The sequence below is a fragment of the Dunckerocampus dactyliophorus genome, chromosome 1 (genome assembly GCF_027744805.1).
Source record: "Dunckerocampus dactyliophorus isolate RoL2022-P2 chromosome 1, RoL_Ddac_1.1, whole genome shotgun sequence".
Taxonomy (NCBI): Eukaryota; Metazoa; Chordata; class Actinopteri; order Syngnathiformes; family Syngnathidae; genus Dunckerocampus; species Dunckerocampus dactyliophorus.
Genome location: NC_072819.1, coordinates 13,759,597 through 13,781,429, shown reverse-complemented (window position 1 = coordinate 13,781,429; position 21,833 = coordinate 13,759,597). Strand labels below are relative to the sequence as shown.

Genomic DNA, 21,833 nt, shown 5'->3' with positions numbered 1-21,833 from the left:
GTGCGTGTGTGTATTCGTGTATGCCGCTAGCAGGTTAGCCTTTTCACCTCATCCCAAGAGGAGAAAAGACGCTTTCTTCATCATCCTCGCTCATGATGCTGAAGGGAAGCTGCAGCCTTGGATAGTGTGTGTGTGTGTGTGTGTGGCGTTGAGCGAGTAGGCGGTGCAAAGAAGGAAGTGGCGAAGGAGGTAGAAGAGCTGCGACCGAGTGGAGCAGATGTCAGAGGAGGCAAAGCAGAAGCAGCAGCAGAAAGGTAAGAAAGAAAACACGAACAAAATATATTTGAGTAGTTTGCCCTGACTTTACAGAAATAATTTGTAATTTCATTGCGACACTTGTGCTTTGCGGAAAAGAAGTAAAAAAAAAAACGAAATAAAAGTACTGTTTCGTGGCTTGTTTTATTTGTACTTAATGTAGAAGAAATGAAAAATAAACAAAAATCCTCAGTAACTTAGTTTTGATAAAGTTTCATGTCATAAAAAATGTCCTTAATTTCAGTTGCCAGGAATTTAGCATTTGTGTTACTGTGGTAACTCAGAGGGAGGTAAACTCGCAACAAAGTGTGACAGCGGCATAGGAACCTCTAAAGTTGAACATAATCATGCTAAAGCAAGTCTGTCCAAAGTCCGGCCCACAATTTGTTTTTCATTGGCACCTTGTGGAAATATAATTAAACAAAAAGACAAAAAAAATGGGAACGAGCTAATAGATGTAAGGCGATAACGCAAAGCATAATTGTCTTAAATTAAATATAAAGCATTTGTTTTAGCCTTTTTACCGAATTAAAATATATATAAAGCACAATGTACTAATAACATGAAGCATTGTCTTATACATACACACACGCATATATATATGTACACGTTTTTTAAGCATTTTTACAAAATGTAAAAAAAAATATATAACGCACAATTTAAAAACAAAAAGTTAAAATGTTGATACTAATCACAACACAATGTATTAAGTATATTTTAGGGATGTCCCGAGTAGCATTTTTGGACTTTTGATCCCGATCCAATTTTTTGGCCTTAGATTTGATCCGATTCGAGTCTCGATTTGATACTACTTTGCCAACTTTGACAATGTTATTACAGATTATGGAACTGAAATGTTTTTAGCAAGTCACTAATGTGAACACTTACACATTTTTATAAAGCGTGTTTCATTAAATTTAGAATTTGACTACATTTTACCTAATTCGCTTTGCCTTTTTGCTCTCTTATGCATATTTGTCTTTCCTTCGAAATTCCAGAGTTTGTTGCATTGGTGTAGCAGCATTTTTGTCAGTGGCCTTGCTAAACGCTTCATACTCCGTTTCATGTTTGGTCCTCAGATGACGGATTAACTTTGTGGAACTGAATGCAGCTCTGCTAGTACCACCCCCTGAAATTGTGATTTTGCAGACATTGTGAGTGCTGCAGGACGAGTTTCATTTACAGTGCAGAAGCCCAGCCTGCTGCAAAAACAAAGCATTTTAAGGCAGCTGCCACCAATATCATCCTCTCCAATCATCTCCAATCAATAAGAAAATAAAAAAGGCAAATCGGCCCAATCCAGATCCCCAGATACAGCGGTGTGAAAAAGTGTTTGCAGCTTTCCTGATTTCTTTTTTTTTTGCATGTTTGTCACACTTAAATGTTTCAGGTCGTCAAACTAATTTAAATATTAGTCAATGACAACACAACTAAATACAAAATGCATTTAAATGAAACTTTTCATTAAGGGAAACAAAAAATCAAAACCAACAGTAAATAGCCCTGTGTGAAACAGTGATTGCCCCCTAAACCTAATCACTGGTTGGGCCACCCTTAGCAGTAACAACTGCAATCAAGCGTTTGTGATAACTTGCAATGAGTCTCTTACAGCACTGTGGAGGAATTTTGGCCCACTCATCTTTGCAGAATTGTTGTAATTTAACCACATTGGAGAGTTTTCGGCATGAAGCACCTTTTTAAAGTCATGCCACAGCATCTCAATAGGATTCAGGTCAGGACTTTGACTAGGCCACTCCAAAGTCTTCATTTTGTTTTTCTTCAGCCATTCAGAGCTGGACTTGCTGGTGTGTTTTGGATCATTGTCCTGCTGCAGAACCTAAGTTGGTTTCAGCCTGAGGTCACCAGCAAATGGCCGGACATTCTCCTTCAGGATTTTTTTGGTAGGCAGCAGAATTTATGGTTCCATTTATCACAGCAGGTCTTCCAGGTCCTGAAGCAGCAAAACAGACCCAGACCATCACACTACCACCACCATATTTTACTGTTGGTATGATGTTCTTAATCTGAAATGCAGCATTATGCCAGATGTAATGGGACACACACCTTCCAAAATGTTCAACTTTTCTCTTGTCAGACCACAGAGTATTTTCCCGAAGGTCTTGGGGGATCATCAAGATGTTTTCTGGCAAAATTGAGATGATCCTTAATGTTCTTTTTGTTCAGTGGTGGTTGTTGGTGTTTTATGGTGCAGTCATGGACACTGACCTTAACTGAGGCAAGTGAGGCCTGCACAGTTTGCATGTTGTTGTGGGGTCTTTTGTGACCTCTTGGTTGTGTCATCACTGTGCTCTTGAGGTAATTTTGGTTGGCCGGCCACTCCTGAGAAGGTTCACCACTGTTCAGTGTTTTTGCCATTTGTGGATAATGGCTCTCGCTGCGGTTCGTCCCAAAGCTTTAGAAATGGCTTTATAACCTTTTCCAGACTGATAGATCTCAATTAATTTCAGTTATGTTATGTTGTAAGAGGTGGGGGAAACCACTGTTTCACACAGGGTAGGTTTTAATTTATTTCTCTTTATTAATAATAAAAAAAAAAGTTACATTTAAAACTGTATTTTGTGTTCAGTTGTGTTGTCATTGACTAATATTTAGATTTGATTGATGATCTGAAACATTTGAGTGTGACAAACATGCAAAAAATAAATAAATAAATAAATAAATCAGGAAGGGGGCAAGCACTTTTTCACACCACTGTATATGTATGTGGTGTGTGTGTGTGTGTGTATATACTGTACGTATGTGTGTGTGTGTGTATGAATGTGTATATATTAGGGGTGTCACGAGACACCCAATTCACGATGAGACGATACACAAGATTGAGTCTGTGAGAATAAGACGAGACAAGATTTTAACATTAATTTTAAGATACGTACAATGAAAAAATATGACTGGACAAACAAACTTTTTTATTTAGCCGAGTCACAAAACCATGCAGGGGGGTTTTGAAATGCTTATTGTCCTACAAACGATATCATTGTTTACATATTTTTAGACCAAATAAACCACTGTTATGTAAATATACAGTATAATAGTAATAATAATAATAATAGATTATAATACTTTCACACTGTAAAGTGGTGGAGTTTGTGTTTGTGACATGTATTTTCTCAAAAACAATTCTTACTGTTTGTTATTCTGCCTGTTATTATCTTATTTTCTTTCTGCAATGAGCCACTTTGCACAGATGGCTCCTGGGCCACACTTTGGACACCGGTGCGTGTTTTCACATATGTCTGCTTCACAATCAGAGGTGGAGATACTTCACCTTTGTGGAACACTTCCATTTAATTAAATGCATGATGCAAGAAACACTTCCTGCCTTTCACTTTTAATGTGCACACTACTTGCTAAATATAGTGACCATGCCGCTAAATTGTCATCACGGATCTCCTCTACATATGAGATGTGTTTTGAAGCAGAGTTATGGTCGTCACATTACGCCTTCATGTCGGACACACACTGAGGGCAGCCCTGGTGCCACTCTGGAGGTCAGTAGAACCAGAGTATAGCACGGAGGGAGCCATCTGCTGTGGTAGCCATGTTGCACTGTAGTCGGAAACCTGCTCCGAGCAGACCCGGTGCTGCCATTATTAATGTTGATGGTGATTAATAGTACCGGGGATTAAGGGTGCAGACAAGCCCGAATAGCTATGTGTTTTGATCTGATAAATCTAGTTACTTTGATCAAGTGTAGAATTGCTACAACGTCTGCTTGGATATTAACATGCGCCGCAGGTGTTCCACCTTTGATGGAACAAACATTCACACACTACTTCCCTGACGCTGACGCTCGGAACGCCACGGTAGGTTGGATTGCAGGGTTTAAAGTGCGTGTGGGAAATCTCGTCATGGTTTGATCTCATGAGATCTTGTGACACCCCTAGTATATAAAGTGGTGTGAAAAAGTGTTTGCCCCCATCCTGATTTCTTTTTTTTTGCATGTTTGTCACATGTAAACGTTTCAGATTATCAATCAAATTTAAATATTAGTGAATGACAACACAACTGAACACAAAATGCAGTTTTAAAATAAAAAAATATTAAGGTCCCATTACATCTGGTATAATGCCGCATTTCAGAAAAACCATCATACCAACGGTAAAATATGGTGGTGGTAGTGTGATGGTCTGGGTCTGTTTTGCTTCTTCAGGACCTGGAAGACTTGCTGTGATAAATGGAACCAAAATTCTGCTGTCTACCAAAAAATCCTGAAGGAGAATGTCTGACCATCTGTTGGTGACCTCAAGCTGAAACCAACTTGAGTTCTGCAGCAGGACAATGATCCAAAACACACCAGCAAGTTCACCTCTGAATGGCTGAACAAAAACAAAATGAAGACTTTGGAGTGGCCTAGTGAAGAGACTCTATAGCGAGTTAGCACAAATGCTTGATTGCAGTTGTTGCTGCTAAGGGTGGCTTAACCAGTTATTAGGTTTAGGGGCAATCACTTTTTCACACAGGACCATGTAGGTTTGGATGTGTGTGTATATATACTATATATACATACATATATACATTCCTGATCAAAATCTTAAGACCAGTTGAAAAATTGCTAGAATTTGCATTTTGCACATTTGGATCTTAATGAGGTTTAAGTAGAGCTACAATACGCAAAAACAAGAAGGGGGAGTGAGACAAAAAACATTTTGAAAAAGTAATTTATTGAAAACAACAATTAAACTGAAATAGGCTGTTTATCAGCTGATCCAAAGTTTAAGACAATCGCTTAAAAAATAACAAAAAACTCTCCAAACCAGAACAAAAAATGTTCCCAGTAGGACTCAGTAATGAGGAGCTCCACCGTTCTTGTTAATCACTTCAAAAATTGCTTTGGGCATGCTTGATGGGAGTGTTTCCAGGAGGCTAGTGGGAACATTGCTCCAAGTGGTGAAGATGGCTTCACCAAGGGCATCAACTGTCTGGAACTGATGGCCATTTTTGTAAACTTCCCTTGCCATCCATCCCCAAATGTTGGGATTTAAATGAGGGGAACATGCAGGATGGTTCAAAAGAGTGATGTTATTCTCCCTGAAGAAGTCCTTGGTCAAGCCAGCATTGTGAACTGCAGCGTTGTCCTGTTGAAAAACCCAGCTGTTACCACACAGACGAGGGCCCTCAGTCATGAGGGATGGGATGCCCGCTGCAACATCTGCACGTAAGCATCCGCCGTTTGACGACCCTGCACCACCTGAAGCTCCAGTGTTCCACTGAATGAAAAAGCACCCCAGACCATGATGGACCCCCCTCCACTGTGCCGGGTAGAAAACATCTCAGGTGGGATCTCCTTGTCATGCCAGTAACGTTGGAAACCATCTGGACCGTCAAGGTTACATTTTTTCTCATCAGAGAATAAAACTTTATTCCACCTTTCAATGTCCCATGTTTGACGCTCCCTGGCAAAGTCTAAACGGGCAGTTTTGTGGCGTGGAAGGAGACGAGGTCGTTTTGTTTTTTGTTTTTTAAACGCTTTTCCCGCAGATGCCGTTTGATGGTTATTGCGCTGCAGTCGGTACCAGTAAGGGCCTTAATGTGGGTGGAAGACCGCCCTGTGTCTTGATGGACAGCCAATCGGATCCTCCGGCTCAGCGCAGGTGTGATTATTTTGAGTCTACTACTTGACTTTTTTGTTCCATAATGCTCAGGATCTTTCAAAAAACTTAGAATGACTGATTTACTGCACCCAACCTCAGCAGCAATGGCACGCTGCGAGAGGCCTTGCTTATGCAGCTCGTCAATCCGACCACGTTCAAAAAGAGAAAGCTTCTTAGCTTTAGCCATCAGGAGGGCATGACAGTGTGAATGCCTGATGGAAAATGACATTTTTGAGCAGATTTTGGGTTTTATAGCCTGTGGTCTTAAACTTTTGAATTATTTTGATTGATAACGTTCATGTTCTTATTTTATATTCTTATTTTATTGCATTAAAACTACTATATATATATATATATATATATATATATATATATATATATATATACGGTGTATGGGGTGTAACTTTGTGTTCTATAGCTGATGTAATGTGAATAACTACTGTGTGGGATCAATAAAGTTCTTATCTTAGCCATCTGAGAAGATCAAATACATGTTTTTTGGTGCCTAACTGTTTCCCAAGTATATTAGTGCATGGGTGAATGCATAAACGAGAGGCATTAACTTAAATTTCTTTGTAGAAAGGCATTTATGAAGTACTCTATTCACTTACAGCGCAGCCTTGTCACATCCAATTTGGCGGCGACGCTGACTTATGGCTCAGCGAAGCGGCGTCTACGTATATGGTTTTGACAGCAGAGCTTCCGGTTTCCCAGCGTGCTTTGCTGTCCTGTTGTTGTGAATAGCCGCTAAGTTACATGTTTAGAGCTCACATAGTTGTCGGTTATTGTGCATTATTCGGTGGTAGTGTCTGGTCTGTTGTAATCTACCTATTTTGTTGCTGTGTGATTATTTTTTAACAAAGACTGTGAGTAAGACTAGTGTGTGGAATGATAACCCACCCCACCACTCCCCTCCCCGGCCTTCGGTGGAAGAGAAGGTTGGACACCTGCTCTAAAGAAAACATGTTTCTTAATATATAATATAGTATGAATATAAATCATTATTTCATGATATAAAATGTATGAAAATCCCTTGTTGACGCTGAAGCGTCATGATGCTTCAGTTGGAGGACGTGGCACCGGAAAGTCAGAGAAATAAGCAAAACATGGAGTTAATCCTTTGACGTTCGCTGAACTGAACTCTTCTAACAGCAGTTTGAAATTTGTGTGACTTTTGAGGTGAAATACTTCCTCGGTATTTTATATAACCTCAAGATTGTTTGACTTTAGAGTTGTACTATTATTGAATAAACCTGCCTACTTTAGCGTAGCTGATTGGCTGTTTAATGACATTGTGGGGTCAGCACCACCTTTTGGGATTTGAGGTGAAGGCATAATAAGTTTTAACGCCTGAAGCATCTCCTTCTTTTCTTTCACCATCCTCATGTTCTGAGTCATGATCTTCTCCTTCTCTTCGGATCACCTGAAGTCCTCGAATAAGAACAACCCCAGCCAGAAAAACAGGACATGTCTATTCCTGCTACCAGGCTTTTTTTTTTCCTCCTTCTTTCTGTTTTTCTTGTTTCTTCTTGCCCTGCTTGGTGCAGGGAGAAGAAGTTGGTGGTGTGCCGTGGATTGTTTGCTGGTGGCCAGCTTCTCCTGTCACAGGACTAACAACTTCTGACAAGGAGCTGGTAAGCCTCATCATACAACTACAAGATAACTTCATTTCTGCAGGAGCGCGTTCTGTTCCTGACATGCACACCTATCAACTTTACATACAGTAGCTCTAACGATATAGTATAATACTGTAGTGTAACACTGTGGTCATTTCATGATCAAACATTCTGACGTACAGTAACAATTGTTGGTTACTTTAATTCAAAAGAAGCCATTTGATCATTTTTACACAATTGGGCATGTTTTACAGAATGTTAAGAATGTAAAGTGTTAAAGGTGTCCCTAACGTCTCGATATATAATATACATTAAGCCCAAAAAAGGTTTATCCATCCATCCATTTTCAATGTCGCTTAAACGTCATTAAGGTCGCGGGGGTATGCTGGAGCCTATCCCAGCTGACTTTGGGCGAGATGCGGGGTGCACCCTGGACTGGTTGCCAGCCAATCACAGGGCACATATAGACAATCATTCACACTCACATTCATACCTATGGACAATTTAGAGTCGCCAATTAACCTGACATGCATGTTTTTGGAAAACCCACACGCTCACGGGGAGAACGCGGAAACTCCACACAGAGATGCCCAATGGCAGATGCGAACCCAGATCTTCCAGGTTGTGTGACAACATGCAAACCACCAGGTCAGGTTGTCTCCCGGACGCCCCCCGGGGAGGTGTTCAGGGCACTTCCGACCGGTAGGAGGCGTCAGGGAAGACCCAGGACACGTTGGAGAGACTACATCTCTCAACTGACCTGGGAACGCCTCGGGATCCGCCTGTAACGATTCAGCTGCTACATTCTACATCGATCTGTGTTCGGCAAGTTGCCATTCCAGACGACATATATTGATCTAACATTGTTTAAAAGGTAATCACTCGTTTGCATCGATACTAGAAAATAAAGTACAGGATTTTAGCACGGCAGGCTTTATATGGATGTGTGTATTTTTGTAGCACTTTTAATGATAAAGACTTTAAGCGTTACTCGATTCAGTCTGCCTGTCTGTGACGTCATTGCCATGCGCCAGCAGACAACAAAACGTGGCACGGCGGATGGCAGAGGACAAGCCAGTGAGCGAGAAATAATTAAGGGACCACTGCGGTCCAGTGTGTGGAAACACTTTGGCTTTTGCAAAGAGGGAGATGTTCTAAATAAGTCGCTTGCTGTTTGTAGGATATGTTAAGGTCAAGGAAAATACCACGGCAACCTACTAAGGCGCCATAAGATTCCACAAAACGTTGACCGTCCAGGCACCTCCTGCAGTAGCTAGTAGCAGGTCAACCTACTGTTAATCTAACCTGAAGAGATGTTGGTTGCGGGCCGCACGCTGGCCAAGTGGTTAGCATGTTGGCCACACAATCAGGACATCGGGAAACCGGGGTTTGAATCTCTACTTGGGCATCTCTGTGTGGAGTTTGCATGTTCTCCCCGTGCATGCTTGGGTTTTCTTTGGGTACTCCGGTTTCCTCCCACAATTTAGAATCGCATTCCAAAAACATGAATGTTTTTGGAATGCGACTCTAAATTGTCCATAGGTATGAAGCGTCAACAGTTGTTTGTCTATATGTGCCCTGCGATTGACTGGCGACCAGTCCAGGGTGCACAAAGTCAGCTGGGTGAGGCTCCAGCATACCCCCGTGACCCTAATGAGGATAAGCGGCATAGACAATGGATGGATGGATGCAGATGTTGGTTGCATTTTTTATATTAGTCTTGTATTTGTATTATTTTCATGTTGAAAAACAACAACAAAAGTAGCAGGTCAATCTGCTGTTGAAATGTTGGTTGCACTTACTGGACTTTTATTGAAAATTTATTGAGTATTGAAAAAGAGAGCCGAAAAGGTTAACCTCCTGTTAATTCAACCTGAAGTGTTGGTGTCACTTTATTCAAATAAAATGTGAATGCATTTGCCATTCATTGTTGTTTACTTGTTTGTTTATAGCCATAATTAATTCATACACGATACCCTTACAAAAAACTTGGAAATCTTGGAAACTTCACATGCACTGTCCAATATCCAAGTATTTACAGTATTTGACAGTCACACTAATTTAATTTTTGGCTAAAAATTTACTGAATCATTTCGGATCGTATCGTTCTAAATGAACCAATATCGTACTTGTATCAGCAACCATGAATCATAATACGAATGAAATCGTTACTCCCCTATTGACGAGGCAACTCCAGAGTTTTCATTTTTTCTTCAGCCATTCAGAGGTGGACTTGCTGGTATGTTTTGGATCATTGTCCTGCTGCAGAACACAAGTTGCTTTCAGTTTGGGGTCACCAACAGATACCTGGACATTCTCCTTCAGGATGTTGGTAGAAAGCAGAATTCATGGTTCCATTTATCACAGCAAGTCTTCCAGGTCCTGAAGCTGCTAAACTGCCCCAGACCATCACACTACCACCACCATATTTTATTGTTGATATGATGTTCTTTTTTGAAAGGCGGCGTTACTTTTACGCCAGATGTAATGGGACAAACACCTTCCAAAAAGTTCAACTTTTGTCTCGTCAGACCACAGAGTATTTTCCCAAAGGTCTTGGGGATCATCAAGATGTTTTCTGGCAAAATTGAGACAACCCTTAATGTTGTTTTTGTTCAGCAGTGGTTTTTGTCTTGGAACTCTGCCATGCAGGCTGTTTTTGCTCAGTGTCTTTCTTATGGTGGAGTCATGAACACTGACCTTAACTGAGGCAAGTGAGGCCTCATGTTTTTGGGTATTGTTGTGGGGTCTTTTGTGACCTCTTGAATGAGTCGTCGCTGCGCTCTTGGGGTAATGTTGTTTGGCTGGCCACTCCTGGGAAGGTTCACCACTGTTCCATGTTTTCACCATTTGTGGATAACGTCTCTCACTGTGGTTCGCTGGAGTCCCAAAGCTTGAGAAATGGCTTTATAACCTTTTCCAGACTGATAGATCTCAATTAATCTCAGTTAAGATATGTTTTAACAGGGGGGCAATCACTTTTTCAAACAGGGCCATGTAGATTTGGATTTTTTTCTCCCTTAATGATAAAAAGTTTCATTTAAAAACTGTGTTTTATGTTCAGTTGTGTTGTCATTGACTAATATTTAAATTTGTTTGATGATCTGAAACATTTAAGTGTGACAAACATGCAAAAAAAAATAAATCAGGAAGCGGACAAACTCTTTCACACTACTGTGTGTGTGTATATATATATATATATTAGGGTAGGTGCCGCTCACAAGCCTGTGAGGAAGAAGCAACTATTTATTTAGCAAGCAGAGTAACAACAGACCTCACAATGAACTTACCGGCTCCATAGAAATTGCGGGGGGTTACCATTCCACATATCATTCTCTTTATAGAAAGAGCCAAAAAAAAAAAAAAAACATCACACAGCAACGTAATAGGTAGACAAGACACGACCAACGAATAATGCTGAATAATCAACTACTATGTGAGCCCTAAACATGTAACTTAGCAGCCATTCACAAGAACAGTACAGCAAAGCACGCTGGGAAACAGGAAGTGCTGCTGTCAAACCATATACTGTACATAGATGCCGCTGTCACTGCGCAATCCGTCCCGGAAACGCAATTGGTTCTGAGCACTTCCTCCTTTAGCAAATTGTTCCGACAGTGCTTCTGCGACATCACGTGCTGGGTAGTTTTTTAAATGTATGAACATAAATAGTCATTATTCATACTTCATATATATAATATATTGAAGGGTTGTTTTATTAGTATTTATTGTTAAAAGAGTTTGTTAGCATGCGGATGTTTCTATCGTCTTATGACCTCCACCAAGACGGAGCTATGTAAAAAGTTATGCAATGCATGTAGTGCAGACGTAAATGTCATCCGGTTAAATAAGACAAATGTAAATAAACAGAATAAAACACATAAAATGCAGCCTTCCATCAACGCTGCCGCCATATTGGATGTGGCAAGCCTGCACTGTAAGTGAATACAAGTTAATGTACTTACTTTCATAAAGCGCCTTTCTACAAAGAAATTTAAGTTAATGCATCTCATTTATACATTCACACACGCAGTAATATACTTGGGAAACAGTTAGACAACAAAAACCATGTATTTGATCTTCTTAGATGGCTAAGATAAGAACTTTATTGATCCCACACAGTAGTTATTCACATTACATCAGCTACAGAGCACAAAGTAGTGCCGAAAAACCATACACAGTGTGTGTGTGTGTGTATATATATATATTGTAGTTTTAATGCAATAAAATAACAATATCAAATAAGAACATCCGTCCTAGGTCTGCCCCGGGGCCTTCTCCCAGATGGGCATGCCCGGAACACCTCACCAGGGAGGCGTCCAGCCTAGTCCTAGGCTAGTCCTAGTCTAGTCCTTTTTTCCACCTTTCAATGTCCCATGTTTGATGCTCCCTGGCAAAGTCTAAACGGACAGTTTTATGGCGTTGAAGGAGACGAGGTCTTTGAATTTGTTTTTTGCTTTTTAAACCCTTTTCCCGCAGATGCCGTCTGATGGTTATTGTGATGAAGTCGGCAGCCTCATGTTGATGGATTATTAAAAACGTTTAAATTATCTTTCAAAGGTACATTTGTTATAGATACAAACTTCTTTCTATCTGCGATTAATTATGAGTTAACTATGGACACAATGCGATTAATCATGTTTAAGTATTAGAATCGATTGACAGCCCTAACATACAGTATATATATATATATATATATATATATATATATATATATATATAATATATAATAGTACGATATATGCATTTTGCATTTTTGACTGCAGACTTAAAGGGAAACTGCACTTTTTTTGGGATTTTGCTCATCACCCACAATCTTTATGTGAGACATGAACACACGTCTTTCTCTTTTCTGTGCGTTCTTAAAATCTAAAAACAGTTAAAAAGAGGCAGCTCATTAATGCATGTAATAAGACACACCTATTTTGCCTCCAAAGACTGCTATTAAAACACCTCCTAAAACCTCCAACATGTTTTAATGGTTTTATATCCATGCTGTAACCATGTAGTAACAGGCGCATTCATGATAACATGTAATACCTACAGTATTTTGCCGTACTTTGGTCATTTTAAGCAATATCCTTCCTGGGTGCATTGATTTCATATTACACCTCAAGCTAATTTTTCCAAACTCCCAAATAAAAACAGCAGCAGTTCCAGTATGTAGTGTTAGCTTTCGGTAGTGTCCTGATGTACTGTATTGTGAATGCGGCACTGACACACTGTGAGCGAATGTGTCGTGAAGCTAGTCGTTAGCCGGCTAGTAGCTGGCTGGTGTGGCCATTACCTGCATTCTTGGCTGTCTCTTTTTATTAGTTTTTATATCTTTGAATGCACAGAAAAGAGAAAGACGTGTGTTCATTTCTGACATAAGGATTGTAGATGATGGGCAAAATAAAAAAAAAAGTGCAGTTTTCCTTAAAGCACACCCTGTACATTAGTTGCTAGGTTCCCAAAGTGGGAAAGTGTGGTAGGGGGTTAAAATGAAAAACAATTATTGCCTAACACTCACAATTATGAGTGCGCCTGAACGCCTCACGGCGTGAGGAGAACGGAGCTGAAAGGAAACAGAGCGTGAAGTTGTTCATTGCTCTGTGTGCATTATTACAGCAAATTTTGTTGATTATTTTGTGCATTAAGAGTGTTTAATCTTGAAGATTTAATTTATATTGGTTCCAATTCGGCCTGCACGGTGGTCGACTGGTTGGCATGATGGCCACACAGTCAGGACATCGGGAAACCTGCGTTCGCATCTCCACGTGGGCATCTCTGTGTGGAGTTTGCATGTTCTCCCCGTGGGTTTTCTCTGGGTGCTCCGGTTTCCTCCCACATTCCAAAAACATGCATGTTAGGTTAATTGGCGACTCTAAATTGTCCATAGGTATGAATGTGAGTGTGAATGGTTGTTTGTCTATATGTGCCCTGCCATTGGATGGCGACCAGTCCAGGGTGTACCCCGCCTCTCGCCCAAAGTCAGCTGGGATAGGCTCCAGGATAAGCCGCATAGAAAATGAATGGATGGTTCCAATCCCCGCACGGCACAGCAGCGGAAACCTGCCATTGTGAGTGAGGATTGTTAATTATTAAGCCTGAAAATTAGGCTTTAGCTTTGGTTGTATGTATTTTTGTATTTCGAACACTGCTTTATCACGATTGTTAAACTTTCCGCTTCAATTTAGTATTAAATGAATATCCAGACTTGAACCATAGCCATCATGAGCGGACAAAAAAAAATGAAGCTCAATTTCAACCCATTCAAACGAAAGGATGCCAACATCAGACTGGTATAAAAGATATGCAGGATGATTACTTATCTATTTATCAGTGCTCATGTGAAACTTTATCGAAATGTGACATTTTTGGACATTTTTTCAAAAATACACATTTCTGACCCGGAATTACTATAAAATTAATTAACCAATTTGTTATGTTGAATATTTCAAGTTAATTAAGTTAAAAAGGTGTATGTTTTTTAAGTGTGCAGGAGTAGGGGGTACATGGCTTCAGGTCAAATGTCTGAAGGGGTACACGACTGTGTAAAAGGTTTGGGAACCACTGCATTAGTTGATTGATCATGACCGTGTTATTGAGCTGCTACCTGCTAAATGTTGAGAAAAAAAACAACCTTTCCCCGAATGCCATCATGTGTGATGTGAGGCCCGGCGCCGATCACTGGTCATTGTAGTAGGGCAACAAAAGCTTTAAATCCAGATTATGGTGTGCGTGTGAACTGTATCTTTGTGTGTTTGTGGTGTTGAGCTAGGCGGCGTGGGCGTGCTGACTTCCTGTTGTGAGGAAACTCTCTTCCGATGTGGACACATTGAATGCCTTCGCTTGGTTTCGTTAATGTTTCCTGTTTGTAGTCATATGATTTTGTCTTGTCACACTCATCTCTGACTCAGATGAACGTGACTAAGTTTGTATCTTTTTTGAAATATTTTTTAACAAAAATGTATATTAAATGTAAATATAAACCAATAGCGCAACAGTTTGTCTTTTAAGCTGTTTTATTTGAAAGTATCAACAAGGTGTCTAGCTAACTAGCCAAGGCTATTCTGTGTCCACATGCAGTAAATAACACCTTGCTTCCAGCATGGCGTTGTGACGCGTGGCTACGACACACGTGGATATCATGGCGGCAATGCGCTCGTCCCCTAACCCTGCAGACGAGCCCATCACGCCCTCTCCTATGACCACAGCTCCTCGCAAAGCTTCAGTTCGCCTGCAAGAAAGGTGAGGACAAAAAACACAACTCGCAAAATGTTACGGCGCATGCACACGTGACCGGCATCTCTTGTAGGCGGGGCTCTAACCTCTCGCTGCTGTTGGATGTCAACAGCCTGGGGGCGGAGTCTGTGTGCTCTGTGTCTACCCCCAAGGAGGTGTGGCTTCAGCTGCTCCACACCTCTTCTCGACTGCTCACACACGCACTCCTGCAGCAAGCGGCTGCCGACACCCAGGCCCTTGACGTGGAGTACCAGGTAGGTGAACATGCAAGTCACTGCAGACAATGTTGTGTATGTGTGTGTATGTCCCCACAGGGCATCCCTCCAAATTTTGTGAGTGCGTCAGACCTGGAAGTACCTGGACACGCCATCAAGGACAGATACAAAACCATCCTTCCCAGTCAGTACATCAGCCGACACACACACACACAATCGCACACACACACTTCCTGATGTTGACAATTGTTTTGTCTGTGCGTTTAGACCCAGAGAGCCGTGTCATCCTGACCTGTACAGAAGAAGAGGGGGGGCCAGACCGCTACATCAATGCCAACTACATCCGGGTTAGATTCTGACTTTCTGACATGGGGGTGGGGTGGAGGGCACCTGTCGCTCACCATAGCCCACCAAACCAGAACCCCTCAAGGCACTGGCTGCGGCTAGACATGATGTCCATAAAAGTAAGGTCAGCCCTGGAGGAGTCCAACCCTCACTGGAATCGGGTCCGAATTATTGCCGGCAATGGGAACCAAACTCTGACACAAGGTCATACAGGGAAGAAACAGCCTGAATTAGCTGGTCCGATACCCCACAGAATTTCTTGAGGAACACGGTCCAATGCCTTCTCCAAGTCCACAAGACACATGCAAACTTGTTGTGCAAACTCCCATGCACTCTCAAGGACACTGCCGAGAGTGCAGAGCTGGTCCCCAGCCAATCGGATCCTCTGACTCAGGGCTGATGACATTTTTTTTATGAAAAGTCTACCACTTGACCTTTTTGTTCCATAATCCTCACAATCTTTGAAGAAGTTTAAAATGACTGTCTTACTGCCGTCCAACCTCAGCAGCAATGGCACGCTGCGAGAGGCCTTGCTTATGAAGCTCAGCAATCTGACTGCGTTCGAAGAGAAAAAGCCGTCGCCATCAAGAGATCATGACAGTGCGGATACCTGACAGAAAATGACATTGAATCCACATTTTTGCCAAGATTTTAGCTTTTGAAGGCTGTGGTCTTAAACTTTTGATCAGCTGATGAACAACCTATTTCAGTTTAATGGTTGTTTGCAATAAATTGCTCTCTCAAAAATATTTTTGTCTCACTCCCATTTCTACTTTTGCTTTTTGAAGCTCTACTATGAACTTCCTTAAGATCCATCCATCCATTTTCTATTCCGCGTATCCTAGTTACGGTCACGGGGGTATGCTGGAGCCTATCCCAGCTGACTTCGGGCGAGAGGCGGGGTACACCCTGGACTGGTCGCCAGCCAATCGCAAGGCACATATAGACAAACAACCATTCATACCTATGGACAATTTGGAGTCGCCAATTAACCTAACAGGCATGTTTTTGGAATGCGGGAGGAAACCGGAGTACCTGGAGAAAACCCACGCACGCATGGGGAGAACATGCAAAGAACATGCAAGCGGAGATTCGAACCCAGGTCTTCCCAATTGTGTGGCCAACATGCTAACCACTCAGCCACCGTGCGGCTTTCTTAAGATCCAACAGTGCAAAATGTAAATTGTTGCAATTTTTCAACTGCTCTTAAAATTTTAAACTGTAGTATATTGCATGCATAATGTATGGAAGGTGCCTGGTGGAATACATTGTGGTTGTCTACAGCCACCTGGAGACTCTGTGTGTGTGGTGTTGCTGCCTTGACAACAAACAATGTGGAGCAGTTGGTTTTGTCAGCGTGGGAGTCAACCAGGAAAACCACAGGAAGTGAGGGAGGAAGTGCCATCGTCCTCCACACACAGACACCACATGCACGTGCACAGTTGCACACACACACACACACACACACATAGCTCAGCATGTAGATGTGTGTTTCCACAGAGATCAAAGGTTAGAAGTGATCCCTGTCTTCCTCTGTTTCTCAGGGTTACCGAGGTGCTCCGAGGGCTTACATCGCCACCCAGGGGCCAATGGTGCACACTGTGGGGGACTTCTGGGACATGGTGTGGCAGGAGAGGAGTTGCGTCATCGTCATGGTGACCAGGCTGAAGGAGGCCAACGAGGTAGCCATGGCAGCGGTTCACACTGTAGGTACATTAGTACTCAGATGTTAAACTGTTGAACTATGTGCGTCCAGAAGTGTGAGAGGTACTGGCCTCAGACCAGCCACAGAGTGGGGAAGGGGAGGAGGAGGAGGGAAGAGGAGGCGGAGCTAAAGGAAGACATGGTGAATCAGTTTGGCCGATTTCGACTGCGAGTCACAGACAGTCAAGACAAGGATGGCTTCACTGTCACTGACATGGAGATACAGGTTGGTGTCATGTGACCTGTGTTATTGACCCTGTCATTTGGGAATGTGTGTTTATAAAAGTACTACACATCTCAACAGGGACCATAAACCATCGTCTCACTTGAGAGCCACTCCCCACTTTCTTGAATTAGGGTACGTTTCCATGACAACAAAGTTTTTTCTTCACAAAAGGCGTGGAAAGACTGCACTGTGCATGCCAGACCACTAGTTGGCAACGCACGCACCTGCACACCAACTCTTTATGGTCTTCAGAATAGACTTCATTAGCAACATATGTGACATATGTGAGTCATGTGACTGTTGGACACAGTAGTGTAGTAAATGTACGTAAATTTATGTTGGAAACGCAAACACTAGAACAAAACACTGTGCTCTGCCATTGCTGCTGTTTTGTGTCAAAGCTCATCCATGAACAAACTGCTCTTAGCAGGTCATATCATGCTCTCATACAGGATTTATTCAACAAATGACAGGTCACAGGTAGTGAAGTGGAGCCTAGCATCAGTTGCACTCTCAAAGCTCATGCAAAATTGCTGCGTACTTGTAGCTGTGTCAGGAGCGTCGTCCCATCAGACACTACTGGTTCACGTCCTGGCCCGACCACCATGTCCCACAATGCACTGCTCCTCTGCTGCGCTTGGTGGAGGAAGTGGAGTCATACAGCGAGTCTCTCCGAGCAGCCAGCTCTCAGCCAATCACAGCCACCGTACTCCCCAAACCTGGACCAATCATTGTCCATTGCAGGTACCTTACTGCTTTTCATCATAACATCATGACCATTATGTCAAGCTTGTTTGCGTCCCTTCATCTCCTCATGCCTTGATTCCTCTTCTGACTTTTCTTCTCTCACCTTAATTTGTTTCCCCTGTTGTTGTCCTCATCCTTGTCTCTTCCGCTCGTCAGCGCTGGCATTGGGAGGACCGGCTGTTTTATCGCCAGCAGCATCGGCTGTCGGCAGCTGCGTCAAACAGGTCATGTGGATGTTCTGGAGATGGTGTGTCAGCTTCGACTGGACAGGTTTGTAGCAGGGAGTCAGATGACGTCTCATGCCACCTTGCTGACTGGCTCCTTTCGTCCTGTGCAGGGGGGGCATGATCCAAACCCCGGAGCAATATCAGTTCCTCTACACAGCCCTGGCCCAGTTCAGTTCCCTTTTACACCACCAGCAGGTACCCCCCACCCAAATCCATGTTTAACATGACTCGGCCACCAGTGATCTCCTTTAATGAGCAGTTTGGACTTTTCTTCAGGAAAAGAAGCAGGAACAAGAGTCCACTCAGAACCACCCAGAAGATCAGGTGTGTAAACAGCTCAAGAAGCTCCAACTGGAGAACAAGCAGGACACAACAACAGAGGACTGGACAGAAGCTGGAGAACCAACACAATCTCTGGAACCTGTGAAGAACCTCAGTCCAGTGAAAGCCCACAGGTCCAGATCTGTGTGGTAAACAAGACACTGACAGTATAATGACTCTAAAGAAGTTGCTTAGAACATGAAGAATACATGCAGCAGTGCTTCGCTGGACTCAGTACCTCAAAGAATCAAGAACTTTGATTGTGGAGAAAAAAGAGCGTGTCAAACTATCAACTTTGCTTGGTTTTACTGTGTAGTCGAATTGAGTGTGTGACCGCTTATGTACACAAGGGGGCGGTATTCATCTTCGCTCATCGTCTGCCTTCTTCTTCTGCTTCGACCCCACCCAAACAGGAAATGGGGATGCCAGACGTCATGTGATTGATTAAAAAAATATTTTCATTGGAAACACTTCCCTGATGCATTTATATGTAACATGATCTGTCGCTTTGGTTATATTTATATTCGTTTTTGTTCTTGGTGTGACAATTTCTTTATATTTGAATGGGCACGTCCGATATTTTTATTTTGAAACCACCGGATGTGCGCCTCATTCTGGGTGGCTTGTCGGGAAAGGCGTCGGTAGTAAACAGCAGCAAAAAGACAGCAGGCGTTAGCGTCTCGAAGTACAGACAAAAGACCTCTCCCTTTCGGCTGCGGTCAAGGCGACAGTGTGGATCGGTTGTCTGTCACCTTCTCAGCTTGTCACGTTGATTGACGGTGGGGAGAAAACATCGTCGGGGCGTTAGCCAGCCAGCCAGCTAGTTAGCTAGCCGAGCCACTTAGCCGTAGCAGCCGGAGCTTGCTTAGCATTAGCATTAGCAGCGGACGACGAGGATGATAGCGCTGATCAACAAACTGCTGGACTGGTTCAAGGCGCTCTTCTGGAAGGAGGAGATGGAGCTGACCTTGGTGGGGCTGCAGTACTCCGGGAAGACCACATTCGTCAACGTCATAGCGGTAAGAAGGCTCAAGCTAATAGCTATCCAGCTGTTAGCATCTGGCTGCATCCATTGTTGTTCTTATGATGACCTCAGTCTATTCATGTCAGCCGTTCAGGCTCTGAAATCTTTGCAATCATCAGTAAAATACTAGTAATTTAATATTTTGTTGTGGCTCACAGAGGACGACGCCAGCAGTCTGATGCTGATGTTATATAAAGCTCAAATGTTCTCCTTCTGAGCGAATGAGGCTCGTTTAACATCGCCAATGATTGCAATAGAACTAGTGAGTGTGCTCACGGTCACATGGTGTCAGCAGGCCGTAAAAAAAGATTGTAACCAGTAATGGAGCATCGATCGACCCCCAACACACATACACACACACACACACACACACACCCCTACACTTGACGTCCACACGTCAGAATCACGTGATCTCCATCAACGTCTATAGGGATGGTGATTGACCTACATGATCATATGTTTTGTGTTAGGAGCAGCAAAGACACACTGTGATTATTAATTGTTCGTACAATTGATTATTGTCTCTAATGTGTGTGTCCAGTCTGGCCAGTTCAGTGAAGACATGATTCCCACAGTGGGATTCAACATGAGGAAGATCACTAAAGGCAACGTCACCATCAAGGTGGGCTAATCTCATGATCACTTTGTCACCATGACACACCTCTTCCACAAAATGACAGTATCACCGAAGTAACAAACACAATTCTTGTGTGTGCGTGCGCAGCTGTGGGACATCGGTGGGCAGCCTCGTTTCAGAAGCATGTGGGAGCGTTACTGCAGAGGAGTCAGTGCCATCGTGTGAGTCTCAAGGAGAACTTTGTCTGATTGGAGCTGACAGCGTTTAGTGGAGCGCTCTGATCTGGTCTTGTTTCTCTGAGCGTGTCGGAAGACATCTCATTGTTTCCCATACATCCATTTATTCGTGGTGGTCCACCACGAATATATTTGGCCTGCCACAGAGATTTGTTGCTACTTTTTTTTTTTTTTAACGCTTGATGCTATCGTTTGGCCTCGCTAACAAACCCATGAAAAAACTGTTTTTGTAGCTTGTTGTTACAACTCTGTACAATAGCTAACTCTGCTTCTTAACACGCCTCAGACATGTAACGGTGGTCATCGCGCACAGTCCAGCCCTGTACACGCCTGGACTCGATCCCACGGCCTCACCTCCCCACTGACTGAGTGTCGAGCCCGCTAGCCAGTATTCTAATAGCCCAGGCTCGCAACCCACTGACCTGGAAATATGAATCATGAATGTTTTTTTAATTGTGCATACGTGTAATTCAGCAAATTAGACTATAACCCTTAGTTCTGTATACAGCTACATGGTGGACGCCGCTGATCCGGAGAAGATTGAAGCTTCTAAAAATGAACTCCACAATCTGCTGGACAAGCCTCAGCTTCAGGGAATTCCTGTGAGTAAGCTACAGAACCGGAGCAGAAACCAGTCCACGTGTGGACCTTGCTCCTTTTTAACATTGGCAAACAAATATTCATCTGACCGTAGATGATATTGTTGGCTTTGAGGTGATTGACAGTTGTCACATGGTGTTGTGTTTAGGTTCTGGTTCTGGGAAATAAGCGGGACCTCCCAGGAGCTCTGGACGAGAAGGAACTCATTGAGAGGATGTGAGTTCGCCAACCCAACACCAACACCAACAACTTTCTGGTTCCTAATTTTGTTTTGGTTCCAGGAACCTGTCAGCCATCCAGGACAGAGAGATCTGCTGCTACTCTATTTCCTGCAAGGAGAAGGACAACATTGGTAACACACACACACACACACACCCCACCTGTGACCTTATGTTTACTGTTGTCTTCCTGATTATTGATGATTCCCTGTTTACTGATGACTTCCTGTGTTCTGTTCATGTAGACATAACCCTCCAGTGGCTGATCCAACACTCTCGGACCAAGAGAAGCTCTTGAGAGAAGACATACCCCCCCCCCCCCCCCCCCCCCCCCCCCCCCCCCAGCCTGGCCACACCCACTCGATCAAGCCCCTCCCCCATGAACATGCCCTCCCCTCATGTTTTATGTTTGTTTACATCTTCCATAAACTACATTAGCCATCATGTGCCCTGCTCTGATTGGTTGGTGGTGGCTTGAAGCATTTCTTTATTTTGAGGGGGTGGGGTAGTGATTGATTGCTCTGGCTCCGCCCCGACACGCTCACACACCTTTTAAACACTGAACACGTTTAAAGATGGAAGCCATCAACCAGGAAGCAGTCACAGTTAGACCCCGCCTCCCCCAGCAAGTCATGTATTTAGCAAAGAACTAATTGTATTTATGAATTAACTAACTGGAGTTT

General features: G+C 42.9%; 2 protein-coding genes across 6 annotated transcripts; both read left to right on the top strand.

Moving 5' to 3' along the window:
* Positions 1-87: 87 nt before the first annotated feature.
* LOC129184932 (tyrosine-protein phosphatase non-receptor type 7-like) lies at positions 88-18,941 on the top strand. Of its 5 annotated transcripts, XM_054781504.1 has the most exons (11): positions 88-254; positions 14,576-14,716; positions 14,784-14,964; positions 15,025-15,109; positions 15,193-15,272; positions 16,815-16,952; positions 17,027-17,200; positions 17,748-17,944; positions 18,104-18,217; positions 18,285-18,369; positions 18,451-18,941. In XM_054781504.1, exons 2-11 carry the CDS (start codon positions 14,616-14,618, stop codon positions 18,646-18,648), a joined length of 1,353 nt encoding a protein of 450 aa, XP_054637479.1. In that variant the 5' UTR covers positions 88-254; positions 14,576-14,615; the 3' UTR covers positions 18,649-18,941. The 5 variants fall into 5 exon arrangements, with proteins under 5 accessions (XP_054637479.1, XP_054637470.1, XP_054637442.1 ...); XM_054781495.1 differs by having other exon boundaries at positions 109-254; positions 14,823-15,109; positions 18,451-18,940; XM_054781467.1 differs by having other exon boundaries at positions 109-254; positions 14,784-15,109; positions 18,451-18,940.
* Positions 18,942-19,109: 168 nt separating this feature from the next.
* On the top strand, positions 19,110-21,466 carry LOC129184952 (ADP-ribosylation factor-like protein 8A). The gene is made up of 7 exons (XM_054781517.1): positions 19,110-19,514; positions 20,061-20,141; positions 20,244-20,317; positions 20,841-20,934; positions 21,081-21,148; positions 21,214-21,284; positions 21,396-21,466. Exons 1-7 carry the CDS (start codon positions 19,392-19,394, stop codon positions 21,446-21,448), a joined length of 564 nt encoding a protein of 187 aa, XP_054637492.1. The 5' UTR covers positions 19,110-19,391; the 3' UTR covers positions 21,449-21,466.
* The last annotated feature ends 367 nt before the right edge of the window (positions 21,467-21,833 follow it).